We start from the raw sequence: 20,646 nt of genomic DNA, 5'->3' as shown, positions 1-20,646 counted from the left end.
TCATGTCCCTCAGCACCACATCTGCACTTCAGTACTTGCAGGAACTCCTTCCTTGGGCAGCCTGTTTCAGGTCTCAGTGACCTTTTTAGTGAAGAATTTTCCCCTAATATCCAACCTAAATCTCTCCTGGTGCAACTGGAGGCTGTTTGTCATATCTGGAAAAGAAACATTATCTATGATGGCTCCCAGCTCGTTCTCAAAAGCTAGCCAACCCTTAAACACCCACGACAACCCCCTCAGAGCCACATACCTGGAACACAAGCACACATCAGAAGATTCTAGAGATAAGAAAAAAAGGGTGTTTCCTCCCTTTTGTTTTATTGTGTTTCAGTTTACTTAGAGCTTGTGCTCGCTGTTCTGAAGTGTTAACAATATTTGTTCTTTTAAGAGTGTTTCAGTTAGCATGTTGCAAACACATAGCAAACTGGATTTTAGCCAACCTGAGATAACTTCCAAGAGCAGCATCAGTTTGAGGCCGTTTCTGAAGTCCTCCTCAATGTTCTCAATCTGAGTGCCTGCTTTCCTGAGGTGGGAATTGCACCAGGCTGTAAACGTCTGTAATTGCAATTAAAAAAAAAATTACTTATCAACAAGGCATTTCCCAAAACAACTGCTAAAACATCTGAGCAAACACTGCATCTGAGATTGTCACTACTACCTCAGAAATTCTGATGTCTAACTCCTACTCATTTTACATGTCTCTGAGTTCAAAATTCATATCCTAGATGTTCATGAAGATGCAAAGAACTGCTTGAAGTAACATTGTGCCTGCTCGCAAATGTGCCCCCCAAAAACATATGCACACAAAGGCAAAATTTGTCTGATATTTATTGCTACACTTAACATTTTATAGAATCATAGCATCAAGTAGGTTAGAAGAGACCTCCAAGATCATCCAGTCCAACCTATCATCCAGCCCAGTCAACTAGACCATGGCACTAAGTGCTCCATCCAGTCTTTTCTTGAACACTTCCAGGGACAGCAACTCCACCACCTCCCTGGGCAGCCCCTTCCAATGCCAATCACTCTCTCTGGGAAGAACTTCCTCCTAACATCCAGCCTAGGCCTCCCCCAGCACAACTTGAGACTGTGTCCCCTTGTTCTGTAGTTGTAGACAGCAATGAGTTCACCCCTGAGCCTCCTCTTCTCCAGGCTAAGCAGCCCCAGCTCCCTCAGCCTCTCCTCATGGGGTTTGTGTTCCAGGCCCCTTGCCAGCTTTGTTGCCCTTCTCTGGACAGATTTCAGCACCTCAACATCTCTCTTGAATTGAGTGGCCCAGAACTGGACATAGTACTCAAGGTGTGGCCTGACCAGTGCTGAGTACAGGGGAAGAATAACCTGTCCTACTAGCCACACTATTCCTGATACAGGCCAGGATGCAATTGGCTCTCTTGGCCACCTGAGCACACTGCTGGCTGCTAGATATTCAAAGAAAGGAAGAAAGAGAAGACAGGTTTGGAAGGGGTTCTGGGCAGAGATCTTGTTGAACAGCAGAGGATGAGCTGAACATAGAGGCATAAGACTATTTTCCTGTGTGAAGACAAATTGTGGTTGCATCTGAGCACCTCTGCAAATACATTTATTTGAATAATGGGGTGTTAGCTTGAAAGGCAGTCCTTTGGGAAGGTAAAAAAATCCCTCAAGATAATTAAGCTTTACTGAACTCTTAGGAGACTTGAAACCGGAGCATAGCAAACATCACAACAGAAATAACAGGCACCTCTACCCTCAGGGCTTGACACGATGGACTCAGGATGGTATTTGGTTTGGATCATTACAGGGTTTGGATCTAGTTTATATGACTAATTTGTCTGCCTCGAGCAGTATCTTCCTCTAGTGGTATGTATCTAAAAAGGCTTAGCACCACATTAAGTCATTTGCAAATAACCAAGAATTACAGCAAGCATCCTTGGAAGGAACAATATTATGGTAATACAGAAAAAAAAACCATCTGAAATCACCCAAGGGTAAATGGACATGATCCTTGCATGGCAATTTGGCAATAAATATTAGAAAGCTGAAACAGTAAATGAATGAGCCTTTCATGAATTAAGCCTAAGTGACCAACACGTGCTTATCTGCAGATGCCACTGCAGTTTGAACCATTATTCCAAGTACATCCAGCTAAATACAACTTGGAGGAAAACCTCAGGCATTTCTCTCTTTTCTTTTAGACATTTATGGTGAATGTTTTGAACTTGTACCACTCAAGACAATGAGTTTTACCCATTTTTCATGTCATTAAGAGCTTAATGGCAACAACACTACTGTCAAGCAGTCTTAAAATACAAATCTGATTCCTACTGTAAAGAAAGCTACTTGTCAGTTTCTTAAGAATAAATGGAACTTGGCACTTCTTAGGTCTCACATGTATATAGAAGTGTATAGATATATAGACATACAAAACCAAATAGAATCTCATCCACCTCTAAGCGCACTGTGGTCTCCTGTAATAGCTGACTGAATTTACTGGATGCTGCACTGATAGACACACAGAATAAATTATATCCAAAGATCCCAAAGTTTTCCAATATTTTTTTTTCTGAAAAAAAGACATTTTTATGTCATTGAATTTGCTGAGTCAAACTGTCCTCTCACTCTTGTTCATTTTATGAAGACACTAAGCAGCTAATGTTGCTGTGACATAAACCAGGAAAAGATGCTACTGCTGCTGAGTCAAACCCTTTTCAATAAATAGTTTGATAACAGTCACTGGATTTCTTAACTTGCAGATATGAAAAGCCATATTTTTTTCCAGTAGGATTGGGGTTTGTCACTGACATTGTAGCATTCTGAAGGATAAACCTGAAATCACCTATGAAGCCTCCACTCATGGGGTAAATTCTATAGAAGCACTGCATGTGGATTCTTTATTTAGACTATCTTTTTCTAGATCATTTAAATTATCTCCTATATCTAGGATAAGAGTTGTATCTGTTATCTAAACTACAGTTTCTCAGAGCTTTCTGTTTTACCAGTGCACCAGATCATTAACTGGTGCTATCATCTTAGGGCAGTTGTTTTGTCCCTCATGACAAGTGTTGCTGAATTGTTACAGCGGACTCTGGGCATGTGGCTTCCTAGTCTAGTGCCTTCCAAAATGCTTTATTTTCCTAGGACTTAACACAGTTATAGGAATGTTACTTAAGGAAGCACTCGCTGTGTTTCAGTGATGCAATTCACAGATTACTAGATTAAATCTACTGAAAACTTGCAACCAGTTTCCACAGTCTACATTTTATTTAACCCTCATCCTTCTATTCTTATCATGATACCTCTTATTCTCACTGCTTTGGCTTTAACTGTTCTATTCATAGTTATTAAGAAACAATTCAAAGCACGTTTAAGTCCTGGAGATCAAGATACAGCCAGCATATAGTACCCTGCAAATTTGTAATCCACTGGGATTTAAAAGCTATTAAATGACTTAGACAAAGCAAATCCCTTTTTCTGCTGAGCTGTATGGCACATTTCAGAGTATCAGATTGCCCAGAGAAAACAAGGCACGACTGAAGGCACCAAGCCGAATACCAGAAAGGATACAAGTATCTAAAAAGCTATACAAGTCTTTTTAGCACTTATTTACCATAGGTGGCTCTACAAATGTAAAAAAACAAATAGATGGATAAATCTCATTTCCAGAGTTGTTACTGCAAAAGAAACCTTGCTAACATTATTAGATGACAAGCAACAGAAAAGGGGAAGCAGGGCAGGAAGCTAATCAAATTGCAATCTCACAGGTAAATGTTCTCTTTAACGTTCTATTAATTGTCTACTGCTGTCACAGGTCTGTTTTGGAAAAGCTAATTGCTGAAAAGGGAGCACAGTTTGTGTTCTCTGCCCACGTGGCCTCATTGTGAAGACTACCAATAGCATATTTGCCCATGTATCCTTTTTATGTGTATAATAACTTACTTTTGATAGTGCTTCAAAGCCAGAAAAGAAGGTACTATAACAAGTTTCATACGTGCTTTCAGTTAACAGGGACAAAGAGAATTGAGAAAGCACCATTTGTCACCCTCTCCAATACTGTACCTATCACTCACAAGACAACTTTTTCCACCTGCTGAAGATACAGGGTAATTTCTAGTTTGGCACCAGCAGTGAGTCCAAAATGTTCATTGCCAAAACAGCAGCATATCTTGTACGGGAACATGTACAGGGCATACACTCCATAAGTTCAAGGAGTGTTCCTTAATTGAGATGTGGGCCCAGTCCAAGTCCTATTTAGTATGTACATCTCATAACAAAGGTTAACACTGCCTTTCATTCTCTCCAACTCAAATCAATTTCTGACTGCTACAATATTTCCAAAATTAAAGACTGATTTTAAAAGCCACTCTCTACCCCTACTAGAAAGGCTACTGGCTGACAAATCATTTGGTGTTTGAGTTTCTAGCCTTTCTGTAGTAAAAAAAAACCACAGACAAAAGCCAAAGTTAACCTATGAGTTATGAAAAAAAACTGTATTGATAGGAAACTCAATATTTCCTCTTTGTTAAGTACAGCAGAAGCACAACTCATTTGAGGTGGACTTCAAAATTCTATTGCCAAAAGCAGAAGATCACACCTGATGTGTGATACAGTTGTTTCTTAAAGCTCTGCTTTACAGCCCTTCTTCAGAAGTGGTTTACCTCTCTTCTTGTGATAGTTGAGGGTTTTCATTACTTCTAGGCTAAATGGAACATGGTGATTCACTCTGTAGTTATACAGAACATTACTGGGCTCTGACAGCATGGCAAGGGTGTTACAGGAAAAGCTCTGCCAGAACATTCCCACTAGGCCAGACTGAGGTTTCCCCTTGAAGAATTTCCCACCTGTCCGTTAACCATGTTTTAAAATATAAGTTGCAAACCTGCAACATGATCTCCTAGATCCTGTGTCCACACAGTGTTCTAAACACTGCAGCATCAGGGCTTTTCTCTGGCCTTGGGATACAGTCTGCACTGGCTCTCTTTAATTATGCTTCCAAAAGATCAGGCATGAAGGTGAAAGACAGCAGAAAGTTTCATAGACTTTATAAACTAACTTGACAGGAACCAATGACCACACGTGGTATCTTTTAGATTCTTCTAGAACACCTACACCACCTATCCTTTTAGTGTATTAGGTGCATGAGTATGTTTTGATAAACTGAAATTAAATATAACTTACATCTTACTTGTTGGTTTGCATTATTATTAACTGTCCCCTTGCTCTTATTTCCTCTTGCAGTGGAAGGCAGTAAAACAACCAGAGTAACGAAAAGAAGTGGTTCACCAGCACAAGTCCAACAATAGGCAAAGTGTGATTTTCAACACAAAAATACACCAGAGCACAGCAACAACTCAAATAAAGCATAGTGAAAGATGCCATGAAGGCTAAGGTAGGGGAAATGTTTAGTGTGTTTCAGAAGGTGATTAACGGGAAACTCTTAAGTCATAGTCCATATGCCAAAGCCAAATTCCTGAGAACAACAGAAGGGATATCAGAGAACTGTCTTATAAAGGAAGATAGTAGAAACTACTTCACAAGGTCCCTAAATCCAAAGCTGGGGAAAGCCCTCCCTGCTCCAGCACATCCACTCATCCAGCTGAACAGGTGGTTTGGGACATGTATGTTAGCATGCTCTGCACTGTCGGCAGATCTGCTCAAGCAATTAAGGGAATTTCACTCCAGCTTCTTAAATATTATCATTCACAAGAGACATCACCAAATGGATTAATTCAGCATGCACAAGTTGCTTTTGTATTCTGCGTTTTGCTTGCATGGAAGAACCTGGGGAGACCTCAGTCCTTACAAAGCAGGTGGCCTAATCCTATGCAAGTCTAGGGTTTCCCATAAAACATGCAAGCAAATAATTGCATGTCTGTTTTACAGTGCTCACCACTAACAGAAAACCCAAAGCACGTCAATATTCCTTAGGGAATAATTTGGCAAGGCTGGCCTTTGAGAAATGTCAAGAAGATTTTTAAGCCTTTGGTTACCAAGTGAGTGCCATCAGTTCTTCCTTTCAGAGAAATGTTGTATTGCCCCATTGGTCTAAAATGGAATAAAACTCAGAAGGCAGCAAAATGTGTGGGAAATTCAGTATGGATCACTGCATGCACTTGTCCTCACCTCAGATTTGTTTGGTTGGGTTTTGTTTTGGTTGGGTTTGGGACTTTGTTGTTGTTGTTTGTTTCCTTGGTTTCATTTGGGTTTGGGGTGTTTTTTTGAGGGAAGGACAAGCAGAAAAGAAAATAAGAGGTTTCAAAAGATCTTTGGAAGGGCTAAATAAAGTTTCAGGTAGGTAATATCTGTATTGCATTATCTAAGATTGTAGCTGGAAAAGTCAGGTGAGTTTTCAGGTATATATGCCAATCTTCACCTGTGAGAGAGAGGCATGACTCATAAGCAAGAAAATGTATGTAGGTCCTTTAGACAACTCAGGACTTTGATGGACCATCACTATAATGTTACAGCAGGCCTATTCCCTGAAGGAAACTCCTTTCTTTTTCATTACTGTTGATAATATCCATTTACAAAAGTTTACAGCAGCAGGTATCTGCATGATCTTAAGATATTGTTATCCATTCTTATCTTTACAGTGCAACTGCAACCTACTCTATTTATTCAGGTGAAGGAATTAGAAAGACAAAGAAAAAATGTCTACTTATGTTGTGTTCTTTTCATTCTGATTATTTCTTTAACACATTCCTGTTACTAAGGAGACCACAGTGGTCTGTGGTAAATTTCAATGCATCAAATAAAGGAAGAAACACAGTCAAGTTTGGCTTTATTTATGCAGAAGTGGGAAACTTTACTAGGCAAGAAGTATCAACTTCTACAGAATCCAATCTTATATTTAAAAAAAAAGAAAGCTTACAAAGAGGATCAAGCAAAAACTCACACTGTGCCACTTTTCTAACTCTATGCCCAATTAGACACATGTCCTTTCCTCATGATTTTGCTTACCTAAAGTCTAACTATTCCTCCTAGTTCCACTAGTTAAGCTGCACTATTAAGCCAAGACCCCACAGAAACAGACCTCTCTTATACCATGCATCTAAGCTGGATGCAACAGCAGAAAGCTGCTTATCTAAGAGGAAAACTAAGCACAAAAGCATACATGAAAATAAAATTAAAAAAAATATTTAGCATGTCAGAAAATTTATTTCTAGTCACTGCACACAGTATCATAGAATCAACCATTTTGGAAGAGACCTCCAAGATCATCCAGTTCAACCTATCATCCAGCCCTAGCCAATCAACTAGACCATGGCACTTAGTGCCTCATCCAGGCTTTTCTTCAACACCTCCAGGGACAGTGACTCCACCACCTCCCAGGGCAGCCCATTCCAATGCCAATCACTCTCTCTGGCAACAACTTCCTCCTGACATCCAGCCTATACTTCCTCCAGCACAACTTGAGACTGTGTCCCCTTGTTCTCTTGCTGACTGCCTGGCAGAAGAGACCAACCCCCACCTGGCTACATCCTTCCTTCAAGTAGTTGTAGACAGCAACGAGGTCCCCTGGGAGCCTCCTCTCTCCAGGCTAAACAACCTCACTATCAAGCAGAAGGCCTCATTAAGTATACTTCTGTAGGAATCTGCCCTGAACCATTTCCTGTAGTGCACTTATATGGAGTGTACATTTATAATATTTGCCTATGATAGCAACAGGATGTAAGCATATTTCGTGACAGAGCTACAATTTGAGCTAACCTTGACAAATCAGTGAAATGACTTGAAGAAAGCTGGAGGGAGACCAGCCAGAAGTTTGAAGTACTGCCCTCATCCAGTAGTAAATAACCATAAAAACACAAGATGGAGGAAAACTGTTGTGGCAGTAGCACTGAAGAAGAGGATCTGAAAGTAACAGTGAGTCACAACCTACCCTGATTTCAAACTGTTCTACTCTTACACAATCCAAATAGGATATTGGAATGTATACAGCAGAAGAACAGTAACAATCTCCTCCATGCTGGAAAGGGATTAGCTGTACTATTGTCCCTCTCTCAAGTACAACATTTAAGAATAGTGACTAGTTGGAAAGAATCCACATGGAAACAAAAAAATCCACCATGGAAACAAAAAAAAAACCCTTCTAGGAACAAAGTATGAAAATATATAGAATCATTGGACAGGTCTAATCATGAGAATTTTGAAAAGAAAGTAAAACTTGTTTCAATCATTTAAGAAGTTACAACAGAGAAGAGAGCACTTCTCTGTGCTCACTGAAGACACATCATCAGATAGTCATGAGCTTAAACAATGAGGAATATTTACATTAATTCTTAACTGTAGAAGCAGTGAAGCACTGGAAGAGATGGGCTGGGTAAATGTGGAATCCTTCTTGGACATTATCAAGTTGGACAAATGTGCCAAGAACACCATGAGCATATTTGCTTCTGCCCAAAAAAAGAGGAATGGACTAAATGCTTTCCCAGATACTCCCAGTCATACTTTCTACGATGTTCATGGAAGATTCCCATCCTAACTGACACAAACACTGCAGCCTTGAAAAGGGACTGTGGCTGAGAAGCCCTAAACCTTAGGTATATGTTATCCAAAGACTACAAAATAAGAAGTCATTCAGTGGGAAACATCTCCCTTTCAGGAATCCAAGAACTTGGCATGCAACAGCTGCAAATGTTTCTGTCAGGGTATTTTTTCCTGTGGTGATCCCCATTTGTCTCTCCTACTTTCATTCCCTTAGCAAAAAGACAGACAATATTGGAGGAGTTCTGCCAGGAATACAGAAGAAAAAGAAAGTAGAAGGGTGAAGACAGTGAACAACAAAGAAATTAAGTTAAAGAAGTTTCAAAAACAACAGGCAGAAGAGTGTTCACAGACAGTTTAACATGAACCAAAGTAAAATCAAAGTGGATTCAATGAGCTGTTCTATGGGTACAAACATTTCCTAAGGTCTGTATTGTAATTCCTGAGAAAATATTCTGACACCTGCATTTTCTCCCCAACTTTGTACCATCTTTTAAGTCATTTAAGATAGGAGTTTAAAAAACGTTTATATTGTCCTAATTGATGAGTGGATTATGACCCAATGCTCCTCACATTGGACTACAATCCTTTTAACACCACCACCAGCAAATGTTAGCCATTCTAGTTATCCTTTAGTCCTTAAACTCTTAGGGAGTTATGAAATGTCCTGGCCACTTAGGTATGGAGAAAGAAGTCTCTCAGGGGAGCTGTTAAGAATAGCAATGACTGTGAATAACCCCATAGATGCAATCTGAGAAAGCATTTTCACATACAGAAATTGCTTTAGCTTTCACCTCTAGGATGAAAAGTCACTGTCCCTACCTCTCACTAATAAGGTCAGTTTTGGGCACCTCCAATGAAGCTGCCATTTCTGGTGGTTTAAGTGATGGGGACACCTGTCTCCCTGAGAGCTAAACTGAGAGTACAACTCACCTCATAGACATTACCAAACACTCTGCATATGTTAGCAACTTTGTCACTTATTCACCTGGCCTGGGTTCAAAACACTGATCTAAAAGTGAAAGGTTCCCCCCAGCCACCCATTCCCAACCAATAAATTAAAATTCCATCTTCATACAAGGTTATCTTTCACCATGAGTTGGGAAATAGGAGCTATTAGAGTATTAAAAGCCTTTGCAATACTGAGGCTTTTAATTAATATTGTCACCACCTTGCTAAGCAGTGACAAAGGTTAAGGGTTTGCAAGTCAGCTTTCTCTTGGACTTGAAGGGCTCTTTTTCCTCTGTAGTTTGTTCACTCACATTATATGCACGAATCCTTGCAAAAAGATGGTCACAAACAAAATTCAGACAATAGTCTCTGAGAACCCTTTGTCCAAATGGCAATGTCTGGCTGTCTTATAGCAGCCCTGGACAACCCATTCTAGCTAGATAGGGTAACGGGGAACAATCCCTCGCTGTCTGCAATGACCTCATCTATATATCTGCCCTCCTACTTCAATAACACTATTCTTGACATCATTTACAGTTATACACTACTGATAACTCTCTTTATCTTTTCTGTAAAACAACAAGAATGTTAATACTTTGTCACAACAAAATTAATGTACCTGTTTTTTTTTTTCACTACAAATCATTATTCAACGCATTGAAATGCTCGAGATACAGGATTAGCAGCACAAAATGGTAAATAAATCATATCATCTGTGAAGTAAACAATGTTCTCAAATTACTAACAGCTTCTGCATTATAATAGCCCCTATATTAACTTGCTTTCTCTAATGACAGTGAAAACACAGTGAGTAAAACCCAACTGCTGAGTCCCTGCTCCTCTGCACCTTTTTGTACAACTTCTTTTCTTCATACATATGTCCAAAACCTTTACCCCACATGTGCTAGTTTGAAGCTAGTTAGAATGTTTTGGTGAGAAGAACTAGATTACAGGCTGTGAAAGAGGAACCATGGTGATGTCTGCCTCACTCATAGGCTTGCTGAGAGGTATAAGAGCAAGAATCCAAACATAGATAAGGGAGCTCAAGCACAGCCGGAGCTCTGAGCTGCATTTCTCTCTAACTTCACCCTCTGTCTCTCTGATTAATCCACTTTCTAAACCTCCTGGCTGACCCTCCATTCCTCCTTGGGGCACAAGGCAACATCTGGGGTAAGGTTGAGAGGTGGGAGAAGGTGGAAGGGCAGCTGGGAGTCTCTCCCTGGGGACTCAGGTTTCTGGGAGGGCTGTTGTGTTTCTGTATTACCTTTTACCTTGTATATTTCTGTCTGTAACTGTATATATTGTAAATATCTGCTTGTATATTGAGCTAAGCTGTAAATAATAAGCTTCATTCAATTTCCAGAGCCAGATGAGTCTAGGCTGGGCGATTTCCAAAGTGGGGGGGGGCAGGGAACACCAAAACCATCACACCACAGTAGAGATGAACTGTTGATATGCTCCATGGACTAAGAGTTCTAAATGCAGAATTAGGAGGGCTCTGTTCATCTCTGAAATGGAGTGACCGTGCAGTAGTTTTCAGTCTTGTATGCATTTTGCAAATTTTCAATGTTGCAGCAAGTGAAAGAAGTTTTATTTCACAAGACTCAAAAAACAAATATTGCTGAAAAAAGTACGAGTGAAGCATATTCAGAAAACTGTTCTTAAATGGGAGTAAAGCTTTAAAACAAAAACAAAACAACCAAAAGAGGAAGTAGTGGAGCAATACAAATATGAAGTTTTGGCCCATGTATTTTATTTTCAGATGTTGGGTTTGTGTTTCTCTCAAAGGAGAAGTTTCTGGATATGCTGATCTCTTTCAATAGGCCATGTTTTTTCTACTGTTAAATAATTTAACAATTAACAGATCATGGTAGATTTCATTTTTTTACATGGAACACTGCCAGATTTTCCTTTCAAAATATCTCTTACTGAAATCTGCAGAAGCATCACCTACAAGAACCGGTGCCTTTTAGATAGAGATACATTCCTTCCACACAGCATTGACTCAGAGTCTAGCATCCAGACTGAACCTCTAAGGACTGACAACTGTTTGCATGGTGCAACAGCATTTTCCTCTGATAGAGTCACCTAACTTTAAAGCATACTAGCCAAATAATCTCCATTCCTATACCTTGCACTTTGCAAAGCTTGAATTTACCCTATAAACACAAGTAACTCTGACACTGCAACCTGAAGTTGTATGATGATAGCAGCTACTATCTTACACAGTGTTCCTGATCACTTTACACCACAAAACTTTACAGTGCACACCTGCAAATAAATCAGTTCATGCTCATTTGTCAGAGAATTCAAATAAATTTGCCACTACACTGCACAAAGTTCAATGCAGCAAAGAAATATTGTACACATTTCTATAAAGGCCTTAACGGACTCAATCATTCATGCAATAAGATTGCACCTTTATATTTACATAACTATCTCCAAAAGCATTGTCCAAAGGAAACCCTTTCTTGGCCAATCAGGTAGGACACCAAAGACCTAAGCAGAGAGCTTGCAGAGTGTTGTGTGCACAGGTTATATTAGAAATTCCAATGTACTGATGCATACTCCTAAAAATCACTTCTGTCTTTCATGCACCCTGTCTCTCTACATTTTTTAAGATTAAGATTTTGGCTGAATAAAATAAAGAAGACTCCTGATATTATTGAATATCTAAGTAATGAGAAGGTGAGCTGGTTGCATTCTAGTGCTTTCTGGATCACTGCTGAGCAAAGTGTTTTGTCTCACTGTAAGCAGTATTTAGACAAAGAGCCATATGTAAGGCACACTTTTTGAGTCTAACTATTGAAAAACTATGAAACACAAGGACAGAAAAAGTTATATTTGTCCCATGACATACTAAATATCAGATGAAAAGCTTAACTGTTATAAGGTCAAAAATTGGCTCAGGAGTCATCGAGCACCACCTTCCACCTTCAGCATTTCTATATCACAAGAGCATCAAAAAAATAGAGGGCATCTTCAGAAAAGGATTCACAGTAAAAGATGCCAACATAGAATCATAGAATCAACCAGGTTGGAAGAGACCTCCAAGATCATCCACTCCAACCTATCATCCAGCCCTGTCCAATCAACTAGACCATGGCACTAAATGCCTTGTCCAGGCTTTTCTTGAACACCTCCAGGAACAGCAACTCCACCACCTCCCTGGGCAGCCCATTCCAATGCCAATCACTCTCTCTGGCAACAACTCCCTCCTAACATCCAGCCTATACCTCCCCTAGCACAACTTGAGACTGTGTCCCCTCGTTCTGTTGCTGTTGCCTGGCAGAAGAGACCAACCCCACCTGGCTACAGCCTCCCTTCAGGTAGTTCTAGATAGCAATGAGGTTCCCCCCTCCTCTTCTCCAGGCTAAACACCCCCAGCCTCTCTTTAGAGACAACTTTCTGCAGTGGTAAAAAGTTTTTGACCAGCCACCTTTCTGTGTTTGGTTTGGTCTTTCCCCCCCTCTGTATTTTTTTGCAGATGGCCATTTCTTTTCCACTACAGAACAAAAGAATAATGGCTGTTATATTTGCCTCTTCCTGCACAGTTAAAAATGAATCACAGGTAATAAAAAACGAGTCTCCAATACTGTGGTGGTTCTTCAAGGGACAAATCTGCAGGATTTAAAGGTGAAGTCTGTGCCCTTTATACTGCCTGGGGCTTTCTCTCAAGTATATTAAACAAAGAACATGCATTAACACTAACCTACCAGTGCCAAATGAACCTTCTCAGGGTGAGATCGTTTCTCCTACTTTCCTTTCCAGAAGGACCCCAAGGGTCCTCCTTTCATCAGTTGTTCCCTACAGTACTCCTTCCTGGTTTCCAAGTTTTTTTTCTGAACTAGATATGACAGATAGTGCTGGCTAACTGCTTCTTTCAGCAAACATATTTAAATAACCAAATGCTGTTTAGGATAAGATGAAAGAAACATTCACACATTATAATATGGAAAGAACTAAAGGTATGCCCTCTGGAAATAGAAGGATTAATTAAAGTAGGCTAATCCAGGATTTAGTTGACTGGATTTCCAAATGTCTTTCTCTTGCTTTCTCTGTTGATTTTCTTCACAGTGCTATCTTTACCCAGGAATTATACACTACATTGCCAGGTGAGTAAGTAAATCCATTATAAATTGGTCAATACAGTCAGTGTGGGATAAAAGTATATTCCTATCCATTGCATCTGCATTCTTTAAAACACTTCCACAATTAGAAAAGCCTGTCTTCTGACTGACAAAGCTAAAAGAGATTTTGAAAGATGTTTTCAATTCCACACACACCAACACACAGATAGTTTAAGACCTCAACACCAATAAATGATGGGAAAAGTATTGTCAGTAGTCAGGCTCCAAGATGTCCACACAGAAAATGTTGTGTTTGTACTCTTAAATAGTACATTTGAAGGTTACCAAATCTAGTTTCATTTGTAATCTAAACTAAGGCTAATATTCTTACAGAGGAAGGAAAACTTCATGCATTAATTTCCAGTTACACAACAAAAAGCTATGCCAGGGGAAATTTAGGCTCGAGGTGAGGAGAAAGTTCTTCACTGAGAGAGTCATTGGACACTGGAATGGGCTGCCCGGGGAGGTGGTGGAGTCGCCATCCCTGGGGCTGTTCAAGGCAGGACTGGACGTGGCACTTGGTGCCATGGTCTAGCCTTGAGCTCTGTGGTAAAGGGTTGGACTTGATGATCTGTGAGGTCTCTTCCAACCTTGGTGATACTGTGAAAAAGCTCCTCTGTGGTATATATGCCAGATTACTCAGTGCAATATTTCACAGTACACAAGGCACATAATTTGTCCATGGTAACTTCTTTACTATTGCAACTGATGAATTAAAAATAGTAATTGAATTTTGCTATTATTTTTGGTTTAAGAATCTAGTTTTTAAAGAATCTGGTAACTCCTGTTGTAAAAGATACAAATGAAACCTATTAGGTCAATTTTTTTAAGCCCTATTTTTGTTTTTAGGAGGCCATTAGCTGTAGGGTAACATTTTCTAATACATTTGAAATATTCTGAAAGTCAGCAAATTTTCAGAAAAGTTCTGGAGTACCTAAATATATATTTTTTAGTGGGGCTTAGGTTCCTAAATTACTGAGTTTTTCCTAAAAAGGTGAATAAAGAACCTAAACATTAATAGGGTCTTTAGATGGCCCAATAATATACAAACATTAAATTAACTAAGCAATCTGTTGTCAAGCACTAAGAATAGATGAGTAAATAACAATGATGGCTGTAAGGGCTGTAAGTACTAAACCACAGCCTGTGATTTAGTACAGTGTTTGTGATAAGCAAACTACTTTGTCAGTTAAACACACAGTTCTTTGGTTATAGTATATCTGTTCTTAACATATGCTGGGACCTGTGCATGGTCATGGAAATTAAGGCTACAGAAAAGAAGGAAAAGAAGCCAACTTCAGACTCATGTATGGTGTTTTGTTTGTCTTTTAATATTAATGCCAGATGGGTGGCAAGTGTGTTATACAAAATATGTACAAATATAGCTGCCTGTGGGGTTTGTTTGAGATTAAGAAGCAGAGAGAGGGTTGCTCCAAATTTTTGCAATGATCTGGTATATTGCAGAAGATCATTGCACCAACAAATGAAATTCTATGCATGGGATGCAAAGGTGAACATCTGCTTTGCCAAAGAAAACGTGTGATGGAACTACACTCCAGCATACAACTGATTACAAACTTTGACTATAGAGGTTTCCATAGTCCAAGCAGACTCCTTTACATGAAATAACACCCCAGAGCTACACAATCATTTATGTATGTATTTTCTATCTGTATTTAGTGGAGCTGAGTACCAACTTTCTTCACACTGCAGAGCGCACTGCCTTAAGCCTTGCAGCAGTGAAAAGCCACACTGGTGCCAAGATTAAACATAAAACGGAGTTAAAAAAAAACAAGTATCACTTAATGCTAGATGGCTAAGCCTTTCTGTGACTGCCAAAATAGCAGGCTGATTTTCAGAGGTGCAAAATAGACCCAAGTTCCTTCTGACGTCAGTGGCAACGCCTGAGCATTCAACGCCTATAAAAAATACAAGCCCTTCCTTACATGCTGAAGGAATAATCACAGATGCTAATTTAGGTGGTCACTTTCTACAGACTCCTGCTATGGTAGTAATGGTGAACAGGCCCTTTCTAAAGGGTAGTTCAGAGTGGAATCCATCTGCTCCAAATTAGGTTCTCTCAGTTATCAGTAGGGGAAGGCTGGACTGATTTTGCTAACGGGCTTTTGAAGAGAAAGAACAAGCACTGGATTTCCAGTTGAAGACATTCTGACAGTTAAAAGCTGTTGGGAGGATGCAATTGCAGTCAATGGAAAATTTTGCTCGTACCAAGCACAGTAAACACTTAGTACATAGGTATTTCAACCACTGTTTTGGAGATGAAGACATGGACAAAGTGATAGGTCCTTGTAACTTAAAAGCTGAGAGAAACAGAGCCAGACGTGAGAGCAACAGTGCCCATTCTTGCACTTAGGACATACGTTCAGGAGTTAATTTTCTCACCCACGTGAACATGTGGAAATTTAAGGTCCAAATATAGAAACATACTGAATATTAGCCAAACAACTGTCAGTTTTGCTTTCTTCTGGACAAGTCTTCTAAAACATTGTGTTTCTACCAGGTGGGACACTTCCCTAAAAAGAGAACATTGCATCTTGAAGTCTTCTCTGCAGATGCCCTGTTTCTACAGAGTAGCAGCACCTGCCCTGTAATCCTTTCACAATGGACTTTGAGGACTACCAGGACAATGCTATCTTGATCTGTATTGACAAGTTACTTGTACTTCCAGCAGGGAAAGCTACTATAGAATATGTACAGAAGGAGTCACAGAGGGTGATCACAACGTTGTGTTTGCTGGTTAAATAATGTGGAAATAAATAACTTCTGTCTTTAAATACATTTCCAATTGGGCTGCAGCCAGGTGGGAGTTGGACTCTTCTCCCAGGCAACTAGCAACAGAACAAGAGGACACAGTCTGAAGTTGTGCTGAGGGAGGTATAGGCTGGATATTAGGAGGAAGTTCTTCCCAGAGAGAGTGATTTGCCATTGGAATGGGCTGCCCAGGGAGGTGGTGGAGTTGCCATCCCTGGAGGTGTTCAAAAAAAGCCTGGATGAGGCACTTAGTACCATGGTCTAGTTGACTGGAGTGGGCGATAGGTTGGACTGGATGATCTTGGAGGTCTCTTCCAACCTGGTTCATTCTATGAATTATTAGGTAAAGAGCATTGTATAGCACCTGTATAATTATGATCAGCTTCACTCATCAAGTCTCTCAACAGGAGGCATATTTAAAAGCAACAAATCAAGTGATGTTAGAACAACAAATGCCACACCCCCTTATCACAGCTTTTCATAAAAACATGTTCTTCAAAGACTGAAAACTTAAATGAAATTTCCTAACAGTTTGGGATGATTTTCAAGAGAAAAGGGAGAGCTCAAGGTGAAAAAATTCTCCTTCTAGTATCCACTGATGGTAAAGAATGCACTGCCATAGAAGACATACTCAGAGTCAGCAACTTTTCACTACTCATAGCAGAGGAATACCACATCAGTTACAAATTCTCCACCCTGACAATTAGGGCTCATGAAAATTACACTTGGTAATAAAGCTATCCAAGACAATTCAACTTTTCCGAGCCCTTTTTGTATCTGTTTGCTAGCAAGCTCAGGAAGAGTGTCTTTTGACTTGGGACACATCTAAGCAGAACAAATTCCTACCTAGTTCTATTTCACCGACATGCTTCTTCCTGCATTATGTCCACCTGCACTCCAGATACAAATCCAGTGGATTCTTTTGTAAGCAGGCTCTGAAGTACAACTTCTAAAATACTATCAGTATCTGTATAGTATTCACCATTCACAACCAAAGAAAATCCTAACATTTAGCCTCTCTGGAATTATTTCAGTAGAATTGTACAGTGCAATACAAAAGTATTGCCAAAACTAAGCTGAATGTATGCAACAATGAGTAAATTTATTTTAGGCATTTGGTATCCAATCATAATGGTGAAACCTCTTTTGTCTTACTTGCAAGATGATGGGAAGGCTCTGGTGGAAGATTTTGAACTGTATTATACCACTGGCGAAAAAGAAAAGTCAAAATTCAGTTTGCAGAGCTGTCTTAATTTGATTTGGAAGCTGGTGATGTAATCATGGTATTTTCTTACTAGGATTCATTGGTTTACAGAACATAGCTGAGCCTTGCTTTTGCTTGCACAGGGCTACAAATTGTATGATCTTGAATACTCGATTTACTGCAGTCTCAGGACTGAAGATCCTGATCCTGAGCCTTCTTCCAAGCAAACACCTCCCATGCCTTTTTTGTCAGCTCTCCAGTGACCCAAACACACATCCATGACAAGATGTAGACCCCCCACCTCAAAGAGATTATAGCAAATTCCAGTGCTTAACACACAGCTTTTCTCTAGCTCTTAAGCACCTTGGTTGCAGCTTATGGAAACCCACTTAGATCCATACTTTCTTCCAATCCTTATTGTCTTACTAATTGGATCAGTCTACCTGCAGACATTTTACTACAGGAATTTCAGGGGAGGCTGTGGTGTGTGTCTGGGAGTGCAAGCAGGAGGTAGCTCTTGCTTCCCATTATAAAAGCTTTCTTACAATTTCTTTTCATATGCATACAATTCTGGCAGGTATTTGAGATTAAGTGGCAATTAACAGCTGAACCGAGATAGTGGAAATTATCCATTCAACAATACTGAGAAAAGTATGCAGAGCCTGCAACAGGTCAACATTGAGAGGGCCATTTAAGTTTAATTAGAAAATTCAATAGTGAGTAATACATTGCCTTCTCACACTTAGTACTTGAAAAATAAAGATTTTTAGTTAAGTGAATTTCAAAGCAGCTTTGACTTCTCCATACACCACCACCATAGAATTCAGGGTCGTCTTTAGCTGCACATCTTATCAAGAGCTTCTGAGACAGAATATGAAGCACACTGACAAAATATGAGTGTTTCACTATCCTTTCAGCGTGCTCCTCTCAAGCACCATTCCATGCAAGTAACATCAGCAAGAGGAATTTAACATGTTGCTATTTTAAAAACCACTAATCTCTAGGAGGCCAACCATACAGAACAAGCCATAAACACATCCCATATTTCTATACAGAGTGCCTCTATCCTCATGCAAACTCTTTACAGGATGACAGAAACTGCAACTCCATGTCTTTCTGTTGCATCAGTGTCTAATATTTAAGACAGCTGTAGTACATGTTGAAATATTAAGACATGCTGTGTCAGGAAAAAATGAAGTCTATCCACTGACTACCACATTCTGTATCAGACCCTATATGGAGCCATCTACCACTGAGAAGGTCACTTACAGAAGATACCTGGATTTAAAAGGAAATGAGAATTGTTTTGAGTGTGTCTTCTCAAAACTAGAGGATTTGGCATGCACTGTTTGGAAATACATGTTGCACCTGGAGGAGAAACATTTGGCTGCATGCTGAAAGCTCGCGTTACCAAAATGCACACACTGCATCTATAGTGGGCATATATCATTTGGCAAGACAGTCCTCTTCTACAGAGCTCTCTGCTACAGCCACAATACTGAATGAATGGTGCAAAGGAAGGGGGGGGAAAAGGGAGTCTAAAAAGGACAGGTTTTTTCCTTTTCTAATTATTAGTAATAATAGAAAATTCTGCATTTTTAACAACAACAAGGACAAAAAAAAGCTCCCAAGAGACCTATGTCATCCTAATTCTGCACATAAAAGGGAAGGAGAGAACTGCAGTGTAAGACTCAATAGTGCACATGATTTTTCCACTCTCATTCTGCTTTTATCTCTGGAGGATTTTTATTCCTTCCTGAAATTAATCCTAAAGCCACTGAACCAAGGACCTCCACCTTTATAAGAAAAATCCAATTGTTAACCAGTTTAAGTACTGGGAGTAAGTAATGAGAAGGCTGATAGACTCTTAGAAAGGAGTGCACCTTTTGCCTTCCTCACACCTCCTACATTCAGTACTGGTTCTCGTCCAGATACTGTTCATGTTGCTCACTTGCAGAGGGGAATCTCAGTGCCTTCTCAGCAATCCCAGTGGAATTCTACGTGGGTAAAATATGTCACATCATTAAAAATCCTCGAGAGATGGCTGGTTTCTCTGTGTACTATGGCAGCTTAACCCCAAGACTGACCAAGAAAAGGTCTAAAAAACCCCTGAAAATCCAACAAAGAAACAAACCAACTGAACAAGCAAAATACCAACCCCCTCCCCCCCCTCCCCTAAAAAACCCCACCAAAACAAACCAACCAAAGAACATCACAAACCAAAAAGAAACCCCAAACATTAGCCCTGCTAAAAAACACACCATTTTTTTTATTACTTCCAAATAATATCAGTAATAGAGCAAGAATTATGCTGGAATACCCTCTATGAACTGCAGATATTGCTATATTCTTCCATTACAATGATTTAAAACCAAAGCCTGTAAATCTATGAGGAGTGGTTCTACAGCACTGAATTTTGCTGGTGGCATTCAGTCTCTCCTGTCAACACTTTTCTGCCATAAATTTATTTTCCATTCATGAATTAGCTCCTGGTTGTTTCTCTCTTCCTGGTTAAAGAATGAAGCTGTTTCCTTCCACTACTTCTCATTCACCAGTAGGCTTCTTCCAGGAAGATATTTCTATAAGAAACCAGTTTAGACTCCCTCTACAGAAGATCATCCAAACCTCAGAGTGAATCTGGGACACTGACTGTAACTCTATTTATAGACTCTGAAGTCAGACTGAAGACAAGGTCAGTTTCTCTTTCAGACTCCAACAAACCTCTCAAACCTGCTAAACTTTAATAAAGTTGCAGCAACACCAGGTAAAGAGGATATTGTCAATAATTCAGAGTCCTGATATCTTCTTTCAAATATTTTGCCATATGTGTAGCTTTTGAATGCTGCCTTTTAATTTATTTATTTGCAAAGACAGCAGGAGGCCATGCAGATAAATCCTGATAGATCACACTGAAAATATGGCCTGATATCTCTTGATGAAGACTGGAAAAATACAGCTTGTTTCCTAAAGAACCTTTTCCAAAGTCCTTACTCATACAATATGGTGTTCAGAGTCATCCAAAACATTTGCATTCACAAAGAGTGCAGCATTGAGGTAAATAAAAATCCTAAGTGTCTTTCAATATTCTTTACCAGTGTAAAAAAATCAAATACAATCAAAATGAGC

General features: G+C 39.6%; 1 protein-coding gene across 5 annotated transcripts in view; it reads right to left on the bottom strand.

The window, feature by feature from the left end:
* Window positions 1-20,646, bottom strand: part of ACTN2 (actinin alpha 2) — a 76,639-nt gene that overhangs the window by 40,616 nt on the left and 15,377 nt on the right. For all 5 annotated transcript variants that reach the window (XM_064158597.1, XM_064158591.1, XM_064158592.1 and 2 more), the window contains one exon: window positions 441-555. In XM_064158597.1, coding sequence (XP_064014667.1) covers window positions 441-555 — 115 coding nt within the window. The remainder of the gene's footprint in view (window positions 1-440; window positions 556-20,646) is intronic.

This window comes from Pogoniulus pusillus, chromosome 18 (genome assembly GCF_015220805.1).
Source record: "Pogoniulus pusillus isolate bPogPus1 chromosome 18, bPogPus1.pri, whole genome shotgun sequence".
Classification (NCBI taxonomy): domain Eukaryota; kingdom Metazoa; phylum Chordata; class Aves; order Piciformes; family Lybiidae; genus Pogoniulus; species Pogoniulus pusillus.
This window is presented reverse-complemented; position numbering and strand designations above follow the sequence as displayed.